This window comes from Prinia subflava, chromosome 16 (assembly GCF_021018805.1).
Source record: "Prinia subflava isolate CZ2003 ecotype Zambia chromosome 16, Cam_Psub_1.2, whole genome shotgun sequence".
Classification (NCBI taxonomy): domain Eukaryota; kingdom Metazoa; phylum Chordata; class Aves; order Passeriformes; family Cisticolidae; genus Prinia; species Prinia subflava.
The window spans coordinates 10,150,822-10,171,717 of NC_086262.1; the positions used below are offsets into that span (position 1 = coordinate 10,150,822).

The 20,896-nt window shown below is 38.5% G+C and overlaps 1 protein-coding gene across 1 annotated transcript in view; it reads left to right on the forward strand.

Annotated features, from left to right (window-relative positions):
- Positions 1–20,896, forward strand: part of SPOCK1 (SPARC (osteonectin), cwcv and kazal like domains proteoglycan 1) — a 269,075-nt gene that overhangs the window by 206,954 nt on the left and 41,225 nt on the right. The window contains exon 6 of the mRNA XM_063413334.1: positions 3,920–4,034. Coding sequence (XP_063269404.1) covers positions 3,920–4,034 — 115 coding nt within the window. The remainder of the gene's footprint in view (positions 1–3,919; positions 4,035–20,896) is intronic.

Sequence of the window (20,896 nt, forward strand, 5' to 3'; positions counted from 1 at the left end):
TCTGCTAAGACAGATAGGTAGGAAACACTACTGATATCAAGAGACTCTGGACTAAAAATATATACATGCTATAATTTTAGGAAATTTTAGCTTCTGCCTGTGGCAGCCACTGGGTAAAAGATAAGGTAGAAAATAATGAGCTTTTGTTATTTGTATGTGTAGTTTCGAAGAGACATATTGTGAGTGAACAAAAGATGCAGCATAAAACAAACACTGCACTGAAATCATTCTTGGTGAAAATATAAAAAGCTGTAGGGTGCTAAAAATGAAGTGTCTTCCATGCAAGAGCACTGTTCATCAACAAGTTTAGAGACACTGCCATTAACATGATGTAATATCTCAGGAGCTTAACACTTAATTAGTATACTATAAAATTTAACCTCCTGTTCCAGTGTTCACTCTTTCTCAAACAAGACTTCATGTTTATTTTTCTCATGTATATTGTCTGCTAATTCTTACATACTCTCCTGCTTAATTCACATTAAATTAATGATAGAAGCAACAGAAGTTTGGAACCTAACACTTTCTTCTGTATTAGTGTGACTGCAAGAAATTTTCAGTTATAGATTTCTGGCTCATGAATCAGTCAGGAGCTGGTCTTTGATGATCCTTGCGAGTTCCTTCCAGTTGAGGACACTCCATGATTTGAGGCACTAAGACCAAACAGGGGTCTCAGAGAGCCTCCCCTGAGGGATCCCTGGGCAGAGAGTTCTCTCCTCACCCCCTTCCCTGGAGTTTTTAGATTGCCCAGGACTCTGTGAGTGCTCTGTCTGTCCCCTCTGTGCCCCATGAGCAGCAGCAATGCTGGGCACACAGGATGCCCCAGGAGCAGCTGCAGTGACAGCTCACTGACCCTGCTTTGCCACTGAAAGGTGCTGGCAGGGCTTGGGTGTGCTGCTGCACCTGGCTGCAGTTTAAGCAAATCCATGAGCTGCTTGTGTCAGGATGCAAAACTCTTCATGGCATTAATGCACTGGGCTGCACCAAGTTGTCCATGAAGACATTCAGTAGTCAAATATACACCCTTGCAGAAAAGATCACAGTAACTTATGTCACAGGATTACTTATTTGCAGGTTAGATCAAAACCTGGCTGCCAGAAGTTGAAAGCCAGAATAAAAGCAGAGATACACTGTTTTATTATATCATTAAAAAAAAAAAAATCTAGATTCTCCTCTAGCAGGGACTGGCGGCTGGAGACTAACAGACAAGAATAAAATAGCTAGGAATAAATTTTATGTAGCTATTTTCTTTCTCCCTCAAATGTGAATGCTTATGCAAAACACATTGCTGTAGATTCACTGACAATAAAGAGGGAATCATTATATGAGTAGTGGATTCTCAGGGGAACACTTTAACCAAAACACACTCTGCAGTAATTTCCCACATCTTAGTTGAATAAATTAATTTATGAATTTTCCATGAATATGTTCAACCATTTCTCCCCTCATATACTTTATTGATACCCATATACATTTAGCAACAAATAACAGAGCTGCTTTTCCATTTGCAGTAAAATAGTTTAGAGATGTTTATGTGGGCCTTGGGGTTCAGAGTAAACAAATGCAGTTCACACACCAGGGAGGCTGCAGGAAAACACAAAGCTTGCACAACCCAGGGAGCTCAGCTAGAGCAGCTCAGCAGAGAGTTGAGGCATATCCAATCATATCAGTGGCAAAATGAATCCCCTGAAATGAGAGAGACTGGCCCAAACTGGGGGCTGCTCCCACTGAGTCCTGTGCACAATCACTGCAAGGAGCTTTGTGACTCATGTCTGCAAAATGTGTAATGTCCCTTTGGTGTGAAAGACTGAGAGTTTTTCCAAGTACTGTGTATCATTTTATTGTCCATGGTCTGGAGAAAGCCAGCAGGCTCCTTATAGGCTGTAGATGCAATGGCAGAATAATCCAAAAAGTCATTATTGCTCCATAAGACATCCTTTGTGGCCACTCTGCCTCTGAATATCACTTAGCAAGGCTTAGGAAAAGTCATTAAATCCAAAGTTGAGCTACTTGTGTAGGTTATTACAGTGAGTAAACACACCATCACATGCCAAGTAAGGTATCTCCATGTTTACCTTTAGGGAAGGAATAAAGAGTTACATACAGTGATTAGGTGTTGAAAAGTATTATCCTAATTTAATATTTAAAATTATGGAGTTCTTTAATCTTCATTCCCCCCCCCCCCACCAAACATCCCAAACAAGCATGGTGGGAATATAATGTGGTCAGTCATGGGCATAAACTTACATGTACTGCAGCATTGTGATCTTCAAGCTGGTCTCAGATAATACAACCTGTTTAAGCAGTTTATTTTGGGATGGTTTTTTTTGGTTTTGGTTTTTTTTGGTTGTCATTTTTATCAATCATATGGAAAGCTGAGGAAAAACTTGCCTTGATGTTTCTAAGTATAAAGTTCTTCCTTTCTTAACTGCACGTAATAACAGGCTTGAAATAGGCTGCTGCCATCTTAAAGGCTGGTATTTGAAGTATAATTGCTAATGCTTAGATACATCATTTACATTTATTATGCATAATAAAATATGTAAGTGATGTTCTGTAAGGAATTAAATCAACTCCAGCTGCAGGAAGACGATTTATGCCTATGTTCTCAATAACAGATTGACTATCAGACTATGCTGCAGAAAGTCAATGCCTTCAGGACTGCACTCAGTGTTGTCCTTTCTCCTGTTCTCCTTTCCTTCTGATGTGCTCTCTCTTGTCTCTGTGCTCTGTGCAAAGTGTATTTATGGAGCAAAGAGTTGAAAACAAGTACAAACATTCCCTTCAGTCTTGCGAGAAATTGGTGTGAAATGCAAGCTCACCTTGCACACCTTTGTGTGTGGCTGTGCATTTTCTAAGTGAGGGGGTCAGGACATCACAGAGAGAACAGAATCACCCTGGTGCATTGAAGCTGAGGGTGGTGGGGGGATAATGCCAACAGAATGGGCTGTAGGCACAGCATAATGGTCTCCTGCTGCTAGATTAAAGCTTGGGCAACGATGAGCCCTTTTAACAAAAACAAATGCAGGAAAAGCCAAGATATTTATGGTACTTTCAAAGCAGGAGGTGTTTATCTTGTAACAACATCCTGCTCTGTTCTCTTGGCTCCCACTGTCCCAGAATTACAGGGGATGATGCTGTGGGTTTCAGCAGTGGCTGTTGCCCAGTGAGCTCCAGTTGCCCACTCATCCTCCGTGGTAACACCACAGTCTCAGGATCTGTGTCCTTCAGCCGTGTCAAAACACGTCCTGTCCCACTGTGTAAACATGTTGGCCTGCTTTTAAATGAATCATAGAATTAATCCTCAATAAAACTCAGATCAAAGGGGTTTTGCAGCTGAGCTTTCCCATTGGCAGGGGGAGATCCCTTCAGGGAGGAGGTCCAGCCTGGGCACCACAGGAACACTCCCCTGTGTATCTAAAGCCTTTGGATTCTGGTCTTGTAAAAGCAGTGCTTGAAGAAGACAAAAAATGGAGCTGAATTTGGTTCACTAGGTGTCAAGCCAAAGAGAACATTTGTATTTCTGCTACCCTGTGCTGGGTTTTTTTTCTCTTCATTTTATTGCTGCATTAGTCCAGTGTCGAGCCACTGGTGCTGCTGGGCACAGAATGTGGAAATACCCATGGGGCAGTCACTGAGGAGGGGGCAACTACAGAGACATAAAGCTCTTGGAGGAAAGTCAGAACTAAAATGTAGGTAATACAAACAACAAAGGCTAGGAATAGTCAGTGTTATCTTACAAAAATATTTGCTGTAGAGACTGAAATTTTGCAATCTATCAAATGCCATTACTGATAACACAATTTCTCGTTTAATCCACAGCTGCTGTTTTATATCTTGTCCTAATTAGTATTCTTGCCTTTTTTTTTTTTTTTTTTTTTTTTTTTTTTTTTTTTTTTTTTTTTTTTTGTGCCTCTAGTGCAAGATGGAGTTCCATGCATGTACTTCTGGCAAAACCATCACAGCTCGATGTGAAGGGCCCTGCCCCTGCCTGCCAGGACCTGAAAGTTTAAAACACAAGACAGAGAAGACTGGTAAGTTGAGCTGTTGGTGAGATCATGGCAGATAATTTGGCTCCTGCTATGTTCTTATAAAAATGTAAGAAAGACTTTTCTTAACTGGCATATTTTCTGTGTAAGGCTCTCTGAGAAAGAGTAAGCTACAACTAATAATTTTCTAAACAGATAGTACTTTCAAACACCTTAATTGCTGCAAAATTCCTATTTGAGAGAGTCTCATAGGAAAACTAAATTCTGGCTAATGAATCTCAGTTAAATGAAAATATTTCAAATGGAAATATTGAAGAATTGTAAAAGAGTGGAAAAGAAAATATACTACTTGATGGTTCATTATTTTGTGAGTTCAAAATCAGTAGACTAATCAGTGTTAACTAAACTCATTTAAAGTCACATGTGTATTACATGGGATTTGAATTATTATTTTCATCTTATTGATATTAATGTTACCATTAGAAGTCAAATATATGTTTAGAAGTCCAGCAGCAGCAGGGGAAGTGTCACAGTGTCTGAGAGTTTTCTCCCTGCTATGAGAAAAGACCTTTGGAAGGAAAATGTTTGTTTCCTGTGGCTGTGGTTTATTGGTATGAGTGCAGATGTTCTGGTGAGCTGGCACAGTGAGCATGAGCCTGGATTTACACCTGGTTTTGAGTTCTGTTGGATTGCAGAAAGTTTAACTCACTGACTGCTGCTGCCTCCTGCCTGTAGTGGGAGGTCACAAAGCCAAAATGGTGACTAGGCAGGGTTTGCTCTGTCATGTTGAGAAGGGAAATGTGTTTGTCTTGTGCCTCACATGGAGTTTAACAAACAGAAAGCTTTAACAATGGTCTGTTGGACCCAAAATGTTTGTGAACCTCTCTTCACTCTTTCTCCTCCCCACTGTGGACATGTTCTACAGGTAGCAGGCACAGAAACAGGGAAAAAATGTTTAAACAACATTTCTTCTGATTAATTCAGGCTCTGCCACCTCAGCTGAAAACCCTCATGATCCTGCTGATGGTTCTCCCTGCACACATTGTATACTCTAGCACAGCACCAGTTTTCACATTAGACCCCCATCTACTTTTCAGAACAAGTGTTACTCCAGCCTACAGTCTGAAAATTCAGGTTTAACATCATTTTTTGAAAATGGCAGACATTTTTCTGCACAGCTCTCAAACTTTGACCAAGTGTTGTAGATGGCAGTGTTCTGAAATCGATATATAACTGTACTATCGCTTTGTGTGGCTTGAATCTTTTGGTTACAGAATGCCCACTGATAAATTGCCTTATTCATATTTTCTATTTCTTGTAGTCCTTATCAGGCTACAAGAAATATTTCTTTTTCTCTGCCCTTTCTATTTCTTTGCCCTTATCAGAAAGAGTATCAGATTAATAAATCTTCAGTGACATTTCAAGCTTACAATTTCATTCACACAAGAGAAAAAAAAAGATTCTAATAACCCTTATCTTGATAAATGCAATTTGACAGGGTATATGTATTCTAAAACCCAGGCTTTTGTTTTGCCTGACTCAAACTTTAGCTCCAGCCAACAAAGCACTAATTTAATGAATTGGGTGATCTGCAGAGCAACTTTCCTGAAGGCTTTTTCAAGAGGCCAGACTTGAACTAGAAATGCTCCTGCCATTGCCCTGGTGACAAGGATATTACTACTCCTATTATTATTAATGTTGTTGTTATTATTATCATTATTATCATTATTATTATTATTATTATTGTTGTTGTTGTTGTTGTTGTTGTTGTTGTTGTGTACTGAAATGTCCACTAAAGGATTTGGAATTGAGAATCAAATAATCAGTAGCAAAGGAGCTTTATAACTTGCTTTTCTTCTGGATCTTTGAATGTGATTGTAACATTTCACTTAAAGACTTCCTTTATCTTCCTCAGTCTCCTTTCTTCAGACATTGTCTCTTCAGTTGACCCATGTGAGTGCAATGAAGTCTCAAACTGAATATTTTGGAGTTTGTCAGTCTTCTAACAAAGTGCTCCCAAGAGCTTCCATGAGAAGACATGACTAAATTCTACATGCCAACATAAATTTTATGCAGGGGTATCATCTGGACAGGGATTTGGAATTGTCTGTGTCTGCCCTTTGCAGCTTGAGGCCCAGCTTTCCTTAGCGTATGAGAAAATTATGAGCTCTAGTTGCTGACCACAAAAAATTTCCAGTGTGCTGCTGCCTTTTGTTAGATTCCTTTTTCTGCTGAACAAGGAGTGTCAGCTGGCCTTGGAGAAATAAGCCCTGACCAGTGGCTAAGGTGACCCAGCAGTGCTGAGTTCACAGCTGGATTCAGTGATCTGAAAGGTCCAACCTAAACCATCTGGTGAACCTGTGTGTGACATGGGCAAATCCATTCCTAGACAAGAGGCTCCCCAAACCTGGCCATGACAGCATTCAGTGACCTCATCTTCCTGAGATCCCCAAAGCGCTGAGTTGGGAGCTCCTGACTGGAATGGTGCTTATGTGGTATCTCAGTGATTCCTTTAGTGTCCACACAAAATTATTTTGTTTCTTCATGTGCTACAGTAATATCATTAATATTGCTGAATTAGCCTAAAAATCAGTAGTTTGATTTCTGACATAAAAATTCACGTGAGAAAACTGAGCAGGTCATTGGGATTCATTTTTGTTCCTTGTTTAGCTGCCAGGTTTGTGAAGTGTAATGTTAAGTAGAAAATGATAGAGAGACCTAAACCTCATGCCTTATACAGACATGCCAGTGGAAAAATATTAAGGAGAATAACAGTGCAAGTGCTTCCAGCAAAATGGAAATGCAGCTCTTCGAGCTCACATATCAGTGATTTTATGCCTATTACACAACAAGGTTAAACATATGTGGTTGTGAACTTCCAGTCTGAAGACAGTTTGCATTAATCTTTACATATTCATTCAATCATATTCAAATATTATTCCATGATAAAATACTTTCAGAAATTAAAAATTTAAAGGAACATTTAATTTCCAAAGTACTGTAATCTAAATGTCATGACCTTTTTTTTATACGCTTGTGAATAAAATTGGCAGCGGCATCAAAGAAAAGCAATCTAAGTGTATGTGCTCAGAGGTAACAATGGAGTGCAGTGTCTGAGTCTTGTTCCTTCCTCCTCCCTCAGCTCCTTTAAAAACATCCCAGCTTTGAGGATGGAAATGAAGACTAATAATCATGTTAAAAATTGGGATTCCTTTTACAGTGCTAACTGCTGCTATGGAGACATTAATAAAATAGCACAAATGCAAGCAAAAGAAAACTACACCAGAATTATTACCTTTAATAGCAAATAACAACAGTAAAATCTTTCTACCATAAAGTTAAATCTTTGAGGAGATGGCAGGATCATGTTCTTCATTTTCTTAAATGGAATTTTGAATCAGTGTCTGAGAGGTAGAAAACAGGTCTCTGGAAGGCACTAATGGAAGATTTTGGAAAAGAAGACAAGCCCTAATGCTTTTACTCTTTGCTATTTTAGGCCCATTTAAATTCCTTTGGTTTATCCAAACACTTGATATGCTTCATAATTCACAGCAGTATCCCAGCTTTTCAATATGCTCCCGTGGTAGCTGCTGATTTTCAACTCGGCTGCCCAGAGACCGAGGTTGAACTGTGAACTGCCCTGAGGTTAGCTGCCCTTCCAGAGTGTGTATGCCCTTTGATTTAATACTATAAAATGAATAAGGCTATAATTTCAACAAAAGAAAAGGACTAGAAACTGGCTCTAAGTGACAGAAATTATATAAGGCACAGAACCTTGTCTGCCGGTGGTTTTCAGGTACCTCTTTGCAGTAGTAAGTAGAGCCCTCATGAAGCAGAACTTATTTTTAGACCTAATGAAGCTTCCAAAAAACCCACCATAAATAACTTCAGATAAGAAACAAACTGTTTGAGTTCTTCAGAATCTCCTGGCAAAGGGAGAGATTCCTCCCTTGAATGTGCTGTTCATTCTGTCACAATGCCAACACAGTGCAATGACTGGGGTGTCTCTTGGCAGGTGTGAATTCGTGGTTGCAATTATGTGGTTCTGTCAACTTCCCCCATTGCTCTGTGGCTGCTGTTTGCTCTCTGTCAGTGGTGGAGGGGCTCAGGCAGGGTAGTAAATGTTTAACAGCCTGGCAGGGCTCTTTCTGACCATACCCTTTCTGTGCTTTCCAAGTGCTGTACTCCCAACACACCAGACTTCATTTGTTGCCATCAGAGTTGCAGAACCACTGGAGCATGAATGGATGCAGTAATTCAAAGTAGGTTTATCCCTGTCTGTGCATTGTGTGCTTTTGACCTTGCAGAAATGCCCAAGGCAGCTGCTAAGTAAATTCTATTATCTTGAGAAGGGGAATATAAGGTCAATAGGCAGAAGGAAATATATTCAAATACACCAAGTGTTGTTTAAATTTCTAAGGAGAATCAAGGGAACATTTTTAAGTTGCAGGAATAGGTCTTGGCAAGCTTGATCAAGAATCTACATTGTTTGGGGTATGAATTGTAGCATTTAACTACCAGTCTTATTGGGTGTGATGGATGAGAAAGTCTAATGTTCCTTTTCTACATAAAAAGAGCACTCAGTGCATGAAGTTCATTCAAAGAAATCAGTCTTGTTTCCCAAATGAGTTGTATCACTTCTTGTGTCTGAATGACTGACAACTAAAAGAATTTAAAGCCTTGAAATCCACTTTCAGATAATATTTCAGCTTCAAATTGCTGTTCACAGGTTTTCATAACTGCAGAGTATGTAATTTTAAAATTTATGAAGATGAAGTATGAGTCATGAACATGGTTGATTTGAAATTGGTGCAGATTAGTCTGGAAGTATTTTCTTTCGTGGCTTTAGGTTTGAAAAAAGGTTCTTTCTGACACTGAATTTCCAGGTAGATTTCTAAGTTACTTACTTGAGTCTCAAACTCTGGGAATGATAAAACAAAAGCATTCCAAAATTAAGGTTACTCTGGGTTTCAAAGCTTTGGTATATCTGATGAAATCTAGGTAGGTTTTTTCCTCTGGACTTCATCAATAAATAGTAGGTTTGTTAACTATGCAGGATCTGATATTTTGCTCCAAAATTTTGTGTGAATACTGCAATTCAGTTTTTTAATTTGTTACACACTGAAATGAACTTACCCAAGTAAATCTCAGTTATGTAGTTTTCGTAAATAATACTTACTATTACCAATACAATTTTTCTTGCCTCCAAGCTTTCACACAAGCAGATCAGTCTTTTTTTCCAGAAGCATGGAAAAGCATCCCCAAAGCATGAAATATTCCCTTTTTTTGACTTCTGCAAGATACTGTTTGTGAGTAGTGAAGTAAGTGACTGCGCCCAATTAATATTTGATTAAAGAAAGTCAGGAAGCAGGCAAGGACAGATAGCTCTGCTCTCCATGGATGGCTGTGGGTGTCACCCATTCCTCTTGGAAGCAAAAGCCAATAGCTCCAACACTGAGCCAGTAAAATCAAGCTCTTTCCAGTGTCAGAAAAAAGAGCAAAGCAATGGTGGCTGGGGGGTTTTGTTCTGCTGCTTTACCTCACATGAATCTTCCTTTTGTGCACTGGAAAAAAAACAAGAGCTGATAAGGGAAAGGCCAGTTATGGAATTCATGTGGTGTTTTTCCTGTTCCCAAATACAACCTACTGACACTTTATAATTAGACAACACAGAATGTGAATTGTAAACTTGATCATTCAATAAACCAGTCTAAATTTCTCTTGCACCAGTATATGAGCACCATATTTTAGCAGGTAAGTGCAGTCATAGTTTAAGAGCTCAAAGCTGTTCTGCAAAGGAAGAATACAGCGAGATTTCCACCATCATATCTAAATTCACTTTTCAACTTGAGCAAATACTACTGGATTTTTACCACCATTCAATATGCCTATACTAAAGTTCTGAATAATATGTATGAAATATTTATACAGTGGAAATGAAATGAAAAATATCAGGTTGCTATATTTTCCAATATAATTGTGTTGTAAAGGAAAATCAGCCCAAAAAACTTGGTTAGGCCTGAGAGTAAATTCAGGTTTGGATCTGTGGTACCTCAATGCTTTTTTTACCAAGGAGTAAAATGAATTAAAATAATTTTTGTGCTTTCAACAATTATGCACAGAAAGCACTCAGGTGCCTGTGTGAATCCTGCTTTGAGGTGAACTTGAAAAGGAGACAGAGCTGTCCCCTGTAGAAATGTTGTGTTTTGATCTGGCTCTAAGGTTTTGGAACTCAGCACACAAGCATTGATTGCAGCAGGCCCCAGACAGATAACAAGTTAGGGACGATACCATCCATAGACTAGCTGTCACTTTTTTTGGCATGATCTTCTATGGATTTGAACAAATTACAGCAGGCTCCAAAATACAGCAGACAACATCTGCTTTAGAGGCAGCACTGACAGAAAGGAGGAGCAGGCTGCACTCGGAGCGTGGCGTTCACTTGGCTGCTTTCAGGGGCTTGCTGAGAGGATGCTGACTGTGGTGGCAACATCCCTGTCAGCAGGATTTGCCCTTTTGGTAAATGCATCTCTTTAACAAGCTTGCATGGCAAGAGAAGAATGTTGAGCCAAAATTCCTGACATAATTTTCGAGGTTGAACCAGGACATGAGACATAATTCCTCATCATCTGTAAATAAAGACTAATCCCAGGCAGCAGCAGGAGACAGGAACTGCATAAAAATAACTGTGTTGTGGTGTAATTATATTAAAAACAGTAGGATAGTCTTTTCAATCCTTTTGAAATCTTCTGAAAGAGAACTTTTAAGGCTGTGTTAACTCCCTGGCAGCTCTCTGTGGCTGAGTTAAGTCCTGATGTTTTCTCAAGCATTTATAGCTGCATGTTTGCCCAGGCTTAGCAGTAAATACAGGTTTCACTCCTTCCCAGGAGAGGTCACCTCTAAAATAGAAATAATATTGAAAAAATTGATTTGGTTACATCATCCATGTAACCAGTAGCTGTGGGTTGCTCAGTTCCACATTAAATTCAGTACAGAACCCAAATCTAAATGGGCCAGTGGTCCCAAGGGCAGTGTAGGCATCACCTGGATCACTGACCCTGCAGACAACTTCTCACCTGGACATGTGAAGGATACAGGATCCCAAAGGATGCTGGCATGCACAAACCCACAAAAACAGTAAGAGCACACTGAGACAGCTCAGTGCTTGTTGGTTTCAAAAACAGTACTAAATAAAAAGCTAAAATTGCTATTGATTTCTTTTTTTGGCATAAATGAAAGGTTACAAAATGACAGACACAGTAAACACTTTGTGTCAGCAACTAACAATAATTTTCAGACAAGGAGTAATTTGATTTTGGATTGCAAACAGAAAACTATTGAAGTGGCACGCTGTTAATAGAAACACCATCTAGTAACAGCAGGTGTTTGTGTGCTGATACTGATAATTAAAACACAGAAATTTCTCTCATCATAAACAAAGTCAAATAAATAAGACTGCTTCTATATAGGTTTTTTCTCGTGGATATTGATTTCTGCATTTTGGGGAATATTTCCCTAACATTAACTCCAAGAAAAAGTTTGTAAAATCTTTGGAAAACTGACAGTGAAATAAATCACAGTGCATATCGTGGTGTTGATGCCTTGGAGTGGCTACCTAGAACAGAGCCTAGCCAAGGTTAAGAGAATAAAGTGGGTATTTGTTAAAGCCCTTCAATAGATTCACCTTGGGCAGTCAGGAGCCTCCCAGAGGCTGCACCCAAGCTGGACAATGCTCACGAGTTTTTCAGACAGATCTAAGTTTGGTCTATTTGCATATCAGGGGTTAATCCTCCAATTCCAGCTCAGGTAATGAAGTCATATTCCCCCAGTTCACTCCCCCTAATTCAGTTGTGTTTGTAATTTTTGGGGCCTGAGGCTGTAGGGTGTCCTTGAGTCCCAGGCCTAGAGAGGGATTGTTCTGTCTGAATAAAGTGGGAGAACAGCAGCTGATGGGCTGTGGAGCTTTGGAGTTACACCTAAAGCAGTACAGGATCTGAAAAATACAAAAGCTAAATCCTAAGGCATCAGAATTAAGATAAAACATCCCAGTGTGAGGGGGAAAAAAACACCAAACCTTTTTAGTAAAATGCATGAGAAAATAAGACTTTTGATGTTTCAAATACATCATTTTTTCTGGTTTCTTGGTTGGTTGGGTTTTTTTCTTTTGGTATCTTAAGGACTAAGTTCCGTCTTTAGTTAATCCAGTATAAATCTGGAATAGTTCCATCAACAATGTCAAGCTGGTTTTGGTTAAGTTATTCTGAGTCTATAGAGGTATAAATGAGTATAGCCTAGAGATTGATTATCATTCCAGACAAGTTGTAACTCTTTATGCAGCATTATGGCAAATCAGTTCTTGGTTTCTTCAATTTCTAATTCCTTATTAGTGCAGAAGAAGGGAGATGGCATTTGTGGTATCACCACCTCATTCCAAATATATATCCCTGCATATTTTAGAGCTTCCGCTGACCCAACAGGGACCTTTCTACATTAATTTTCCTCTGAAGAATTGCATTTTTTTGTAATTCAGTTTAATGGACTGCATGTAAATCAAAAAAATTGTGTTATCTGTTTTCTCTAAAGCAGCTGTCTTAGATGTGGGCTAGAATGAGAATCTTTACTAAATTACTAAAATCTGAATGGTTTGGCTCAAGTCCATTTCTAAACAGGAGTCCAACATCCACATGAAAACACTAAAATATCCTGCAACACAAAAAGTAAATACTGGAGAAGCTTCCAGGAAACCACCATAGATCCTTATGCCCCAAATATTAAAATATCCATGTTTTAAAATTTAGTAATTTTATCAGAGTCAAACTCTGAAGACTGGGTTGGTCACCCAGAATTGCAGTTCAGCCTTCCCTGCAGGTGTCCTGGTGCAGCCTCTCTTGGGATTAGCTTGGACAGTCAAATCTCACATTTGGAGCTGAATTATAAATCCTTAGACCCTGCAAGAATTCAGACAAACCTTTATAACATTTCTAACTAATAGTAACATACAGAGTGGCTAAGCTTACGTCTAGGCAATCTGTTTACTCTGATGATTTTCAAATTTAGTCTTAACTACATTTTTATAATATTGTATTCCCATTTCATTAATAGTTTAAAAGGCTGTGTTTATTGGGGAAACATTTTCCTTTATGAGAATATACTTTATACAATGATATCACTATGTGTTTGGATTGAATAATTTATAATCTTGGCTGCATCTTGCTTGTCTGAAGGTGATTTTACTATCATTGTGACCTATTTTCTTTTTTGTTTACAAAGATAGTTGGGGTTCAGGTGTTATTGGGCACAGACTAGAGGCAAAAATTGTCCAGATTGTAAGTATGGTCTGTAGCAGCAAGTACTACCTTATCAGGCAATCCCTGTCAGCAGGAAAAAATGAATACTGGGTAAAATAAAATCATGTCACTGTCATTTCGAACAGCAAGCTGCCTGTTAAAAAAGCCTCATTGATCATTCCCAGTTGAAATTCAGGTTTAAGCTCTCAGTCCTGGAAAAGGTTGCAAGTGTTCATAGAGAGTTTAAGATGCAAAAGAAAAAGCAAAAGGGATACCATCTTTTGAAAAATCCTGGGCATTTTGGTTGAGACCACCAAAACAGGGCTTCATTTGGGACTGTGAAGTGACAATAAATTGTATATATCTCTGTCTTTATCATGATTTTCCAAACACTTCTGGTACATGGTTGTTTATCCCTGTAATAACTCACTGTGAAAAAGCAATGCCATTTTCTCAGTTGTGTTACATCCTCTATTAATGTTATACAATAACATTCAGGTGTGGCTAAAGAAATAGTTGTATTAAAAAAGGTGCCTCATTCTGTTCTGTTGTTCTCACAAAGGGATTAATTAGGTCCTGCCTGAGTTATGTTTGGTTGAAATGAAACCCAGGAAAACACCAGAAACAACTTTTTCTCCACAGGTCCCAGTGCTGAGGTACCAGTATAGCACGTTTCTGATAAGACCTTATGAAAAATAGTGAAGTTGCAGGGATGATTTGCATACCTTGAGTTTTCCATGCATGAAACCCAATGTTTGTTTCCAGCTGATCCCACCCCAAAAAGAGGAGATCCTGCAGTTTCAAAGTGCAGTGAGATTGGCCTGTGTGAAAAAAAAGCTTTCCCTCATTTGCAATCCTTTCCTCTAAGTTTGATGGGCTGCAGAGGCACTGGAAAAAGCATCTCACATATGAAGCACCTTATCTCTAAATTAGATTAGTGCTGGGCATTGGAGACTTAGTTTGAGGGAAATTGCCAAAGGCATAAAACTAACCAGTGCTATGAACTATGTATCATGCTGCCCTTTCATTTTAAGTATTGACACCAGCATTGTGGACATTATAAATAAAAAAACCTTTCATAGAAATCTTGATATTATGCATTTGAGATTGTTACATGAAGCTTATATATTAATCGCTTTCCTCAATTTAGTAAAATCCCATGAGCAACTAAGAAGTTCTGAACAACAAAAAATATATATACAGATCCATATTTTTAAAGCACAGGTTGTTTTTACCAGCAAATATAACTTTTAAGTGTTTAGATTTTTTTTTTTTTAATTGTATTAAGAGTATGCTGTATAGCGTATAGAGTAAGTGCATTTGAGAATGCTGTTACCCTGAAGGCAATAAATGATTAAAATAGATTTTTCAATAAACAAGGAAGTGGAAGGGATTGTTATCTGTTCAGTTTACATTATGTCAAGAAGTTGAGTTGTTTGCAAAAAACACTGGACAGCATTTTACTTATTTTAAAAATAAGTTCCTTTTTGTATTTTCAATTGGATGTCCTTGAAAGCTGGAGCAGTAGAAATGGGAAGAAGTTCAATAGCACAAAATGCATAATTTTGTGCTATTAGAACCCCATACTCTTGGGTTCTAATAATATGAACATCTGCTTTATCTAAGTGCTCTTTGGTTAGAAATGTCCAGAGGAGGAAAGGCCTCAGTGTGCTGGCTGGCCACAGAATAACTGTGAGCAGCTAGGAGCTGGGAAAAGACTTATTTAAACCTCAGGGATGTCAGGAGAGGCATCTCCAGAAATACTGGAGATGTACTTTACAGGGCATTGGTAGACTTTGTCTGGGGCTCTTTTTGTATATTCACATCAGCAATGCTCTATCAGGGAGATTTCCAAGATGAAATAGGAGACTGAGCGAGTTTTTCTCTGTTTTAGTCTAGAGCTGACCCATTCCTGTCACAGAATTCTTTGTGCTTGTTACAAAAACCAAGTAAAAAGTCCTGTCTCCTAGAAGTTAACTCTACAGGGCTTCTGAAAAATGTGTTACAGCTACTTTGGAGAAGCTAAAGGAAGAAAGAAGCCTGGTATCGATATTTAAATGATGCTATAAATACAGCTTTAAGTCAATTCTTACAGTATGCATTAGGTGAAAAGATGTATTTTTGCACATAAATTTTTAGATTTCTTTTTCTTCAAGTCATATAGTTTATGTGAAATGAGTGAAGAATTTGAGGAAAGGGGAAAGACATCTGCTACTTGTAAGGGATTTTGGAAAATGAGAGCTCATGGCAGCACTCCACCCTGCCGAGGTTCTTGCATTGCAAAGGTAACCCTGCAAATGTCTATCCACTTGCACCCACTTGATTTTCTCTCTCCTTCTTTTCCTCGCTCTTTTTAAGACGTGTCTGTTGAACATCACTGTTTTCTATTTTTTCCTTGCCATCCCTAACACAGTAAAGGTGATTGAGGAGTTCCTGTTGATGGCTGCTGTAATTTCCATACGGTTTTGCAAGGCTGTGCAAAGGTGATGTGTTACTGCTGAGTCTTGGGACACGAGGCACTTGGCTGCATTCTTGTGACAAAGAATTCATAAAACACAATTGATGTGCTGCTTTATGGAACCAGCTGATTAGCTGCAGCCCTCAATAAAGGCAAGACACAATTGCCATGTGCAGTTGAAGTACAGGTATAAAAGAGCTACAATAAAGTAGATGCAAGTGAAAGCAATATATTAAGCTCCTGAGAAGCAGATTCATTGTCAGGGCTTTGCGTCTCAAAAGAAATCCGAGACCTGCTGATATGTGGTGGTGTTATTTCATGTTGTACAGCACTGTTCAGAGCAAAGGTTTGGAAATAAACTCCTCCTGACCTTGGGAAACTGAATTACATTAATGCAGTTTATGTTTTAAGCAAGCCTGGACTTGTGTGTCACACTCTAAGAATTAGTGAAGGCCACAAAGTTGCTCCTGCATTTAACTTCCTATACAAAGAGATTATTTTCTTATTTTATGGCAAACTGCTACCGGGTTCCAAACACATTTCTGTTTTCTCAGGCATAATTTTTATCAGCAGATGTCACTAAAAGTACTTCTATTTGTAAATACCTACACCTTAAGTTTGTAAATAATTGCCAATAATACTGTAATTATTATTGGAGTTCTAGTTTCTGTAATTGGAAATTTTGCAGATATATATGAGTTTAAGGTTCTCTGTGGTAGAGTCACTGTGTATGTAAAGGTATTGTAAGGCCAACTTAATTTTACTAAAGCTAAAGATTGTGTTTTTCTAGCAAATATGACAGTGAAAAATACTGGTTTATTTCTCCTGGTGCTTCAAATACCTGAATATGGATTAAATGTGTAACATTTTTGACTGGTGGAATCCCTAAGAAAAGTGTTGCATGAATTTAGACTGAAATGGAACATTTTTCAAGTTATTTTTCAAGTAGATAGTCAAGGGGAAAATTCAGAATCTTGTTGCACTGGTGTAGCAAGGCTCTGAAGTAGCAAGAAAGGTTTTAATCATGAAATAATGGAATTAGAGTTAGCCATGCAAACTGTGAGTATTTTATCGTGTCCTTTGCCAAACACCTGTCCTAAAAGACAGTTAACAAATTGGTTCAATCTTTCTTAAAAAGCAGCCACAAATTCAAATGTTACATACTATTATATTACAGCTGAATATTCTCAATGACAGCAAAACAAATTTCAGTTTGCTCAGTGTTAGAGCATTATCCTTGGCAACATTTTGACCAGTGTATTTTCTTGCCCTAATTCAGATGCAAGAGAATACCAGTCTCCAGGCTCTTCACAGGCTTTGAGTAATTGCCATTTGTTTCTGTCCTTCACCTCTCTGCTCTTCTGAAAACAGATTGTATTCCACAGCAGGGTTCCAGTGATGAGAGGTAAAGTAAACCCTCCTCTAGCAATTGGATGCTTTGACTTTCCAAAGTCACTGCTGCTTGAAAGAGAAATTGGTTTCCTTTGAGAACATGTGAGCAATAAAAAAAAAATAAAACTGTAGATGAGTTTGTATAAGGGCACATAAAATCCAAACTCCTGGCTGTAGACATTTTTGTGAGGAGCAGAAAACGGATTCACTTATTACTAGGGTGGCCATTGTATTTGTCTAAAGCGTTTTTGAAGTCCAAAGGCTCTTTAAAAGTGTTTATTTCCCTGAGGAGACAAATGCAGGATTCTGTAGTGCAAGTCAAGTATGCCAGCCTTTAACAAGATTATGAGAGCCTTTTCCATGGGTCTGCAGTGTGAAAAACATCCTTAGCTGTAGGTCACAATGAATAAGAGGAGAAGAAAGTAGCAGAAGAGATCCAGGCAGCTGGCTGGTTTCATGGGTGGGTTGTTAGACTGGCTGTAAAGGACTGGTTTCAAATTTAGACTGCAAAAGCAGCTGGGTCCTCACCTTCTACTGGGAATACTCCTCTTAATGCTCTGGGGCAGAGCAGTTACAGTATTCAATACTTTCAGGAAATTTATTTTAATAAAACAGAATGGCCTGGGCTTCTGCAAATGACTTATCTTCCTCCTTCAGAATACCCAGATACAAAGCCAAACTCAGCTTGCTTTATTTCACAGGTGACTGTTTTGAGTCCATATCCCAGGCTCTGTATCAAGGCTGAGGAGTGGCATTGATGCCACAGTGATAAGTGCTCTGTAAGTGTCTAAACAGAGAGATAAGGCTCGAGGACTCTCACCAGCTAATTCAGGATAATAAATTAAATAGAAGTGAAATGTAATTTAAGTTGTTAATAAGTATCTTCTCCTGTTAGTAACATGCAAATCTATGCAAAATTGTTTTGCATAAAGAAATTGAATTGGAAAGATGCCACGTGGCCTAGCTACAGAAAGTCCTTAACAAATAGCATAATATTAATATCACTAAGCTGTGCTAGTGTCTAGTGTTTGGATATGCTCCTAATTCAGTTCCTCTTGCTGTTAAATACTAACCAACACTCTCCTTGTGGGCACTTTAACACTTTGTGCCATCAAACCCCTTTATTTGAGTTGTTTATGCTCTTTGCTAATGTTAATGGATTCAACCTCACGTTGCCTTGGGGATTCACTTTAATGCACAGGTAAAGAAATGCAGACCCGGTTCCTGTGACTCACACTGCACACTCAGGAAACCTCCAGCAGGGGTTTAACTGCTGTTCTCCTCTTCCTTCCAAAACAAGAATTACTGTCCTCCACAGAAAAACATTCCAGCTGGATTGCCAGAGGGCTCTTTTCCAGTTTTTTTGTGTAGACACTTACCTTGCTCCAGGGACTACTGTGTCATGTACATACTTTTAATTTCTTTTCAGGTTTTGAAGACCAACTTCTTCCTTACTTTATTTGATGGCTGTCTTCTGCTGAGAAGTGTTAAGATAGTTTGCAGACACCATCTGCCCTCTTGCCAAGCTGGAGCACTTGGGTTCTCTAGTGGCTGTGACACTTGCCAGCTTTTCCACTCACAGCAAAGTTTCTTCTCCTACCTTTCCCCATACATTTCTAAATATAATTTAAGAATAGAGACAGTTTCTTGTATGACTCTGTCTGCCCTATGGATAAATTCTATATTTGTTCTCTTTCACTCTCCATTTGATTCCACACTGACTTTTGTATGTGATTGTCTTATATTCTGGCCTTCTTCCCCAAAACCAGTACTGTGCAAATAATTGATTTTTCAGTTTACTGACTGGACTGGAGAATCAGGATTTGAGGGGGTACTTCTTCATGGTAAAGTAAAAAGACCTTTTAAAAAACTCTTTAAAAAATGAAATCTGACAGTTTTTGAAGCAGAGACATCACTTTGAAATGAACAAGCTAAATGTCAGTATTTCAGTGATTCAGCTTGTCAATCCCAATTTGTAAATTATTTTGATATACTATTTTGAAAACTATATTTTCTGCGGCACAGAAATTGATTTCTAATAACAATTATTATTATTATTGTTAATTTTTTTTCTCACAAAGAGTGCAGTAGCATCTCATTATATTCTTTATTTTCTTTTAGTGATGGTTCTGCTTGTAACTCCACTTGCTGTGTAAGCTTTTGAGTTCCCGGTGTACTTCAAAGACACTTGGTCATTGCATTGGTATTTTAGCTCTTGTTCACATTTTTGATCTATCTCAGCTCTAAATAGTGAAAAAAACATGGGAAGTTGAAAGAACTTTCTGGAGAATAATAACAGCACGTTCTCCTAAACAGCACTGGACATCAGCCACCATCACAGGGCATTAGGCTAAATGAACCTGGTGTGACCATCCCATATTCTTCTATCCCTTAACATCCTGTCCCCCAGGCATTTGTTCATTTTCCTGGGTCTCAGGAGATGCCCATTAATCCTTCCTGGTTCTGCTCGGGGGGAACGTGCTCAGTGTCCTTGTCACTGGGCTGAAAAGGAGCCAGCAAGAGGACAGGAAAGCAAACTTGCATTTCTCTCCTGCCCTGGAGTAATTTAAGGATGGTTCATAGTTGCTCTGTGCATTGTCAGTGTTGTGACAGCTTATCCTTCCACATCAAGGGGACAGAACCAGCTCCTGCATCACCACATCAGTGATTCAAATTGCTCCTTAAATAGCATTTGCTGGTCTCTGTTGAAGTACATGGTAATCAGTTCCACAAAGCTGCACTGATGATTCTCACTTCTCTGTGCCAGAAATTACTCTTGACCATATTATGAAAGGAAATGAATGGCTTTTTTTTAACTAAAGTGGTTTGAGTACTTAACATATATAATATACAGTAAGTGCTATTATCATTATAGAAAACTATTTTTTTCTGTCTTTTCATGACTGTGAATTTCAACTAGACTTTACATTTCTCAGTATTTGTGGCTTGTACCATTCACATAGGGCTGGCCTAGGTTGTAGGGAATACCTATTTTCAGTGGACTTCTCCATACAGGAGAGTTGTCAGTTGGAAAATCAGACAGCCAAGATCTCTGCCTGCTGCAAATCCACAGAGCTCCATTAAAGTCAGGTTTGTGTCAGAGGGACCCATCCTGGAGCTTTGAGGTCCTCTTCCTTTCAACAGAAATAAAACCAGCTCTGAAAGAAAAGGAGTTTAAAGCGGTTCAGTTCCTATCAATTTGTAGGGATCTGCATCATTATTATATATGTTTAGAGTTCTGTAAATTGTCTCCTTAGAAATTTAGAATTATGTAGAATTTTCTAGTATGTTCCCATACATGTTTAGATACACTAAAGATGTTAACCACTGTTAACATGGAATCTAAGAGCAAATATACTGTTAACAAATGCAGCATTTGTGCATGAATTCAAAGGCTTATTACCATGTTTCTCTTCTTATCTCACACCTGAGTGTCACCAGCCTGGGAATTATGCAAGATCATGTTTTCACTTTTTTTTAAGAAAAGTGTCTTTTGAAGCTTCCTCAGTGTGGTTTAAAATACCTTTGATATTTGAAATCATTGTCAAATAATTGTTTGGGTTTCAAAGTACACTTGAAATTGGGAGAGGATGGCAAATCCATCTGATAGGATTAATTCAACTCATTTCTATATGCAATATCATATTTTTTATTGCATATTTTTCTACCATTTAGTCTATGGCATTTTCTCAGTCACTACAGAGTGGTGTTGTTTTGGCCATGTCAGGTTACAGAGTACAGGAGCCAACAGTTCCATCATATTTCTCCCA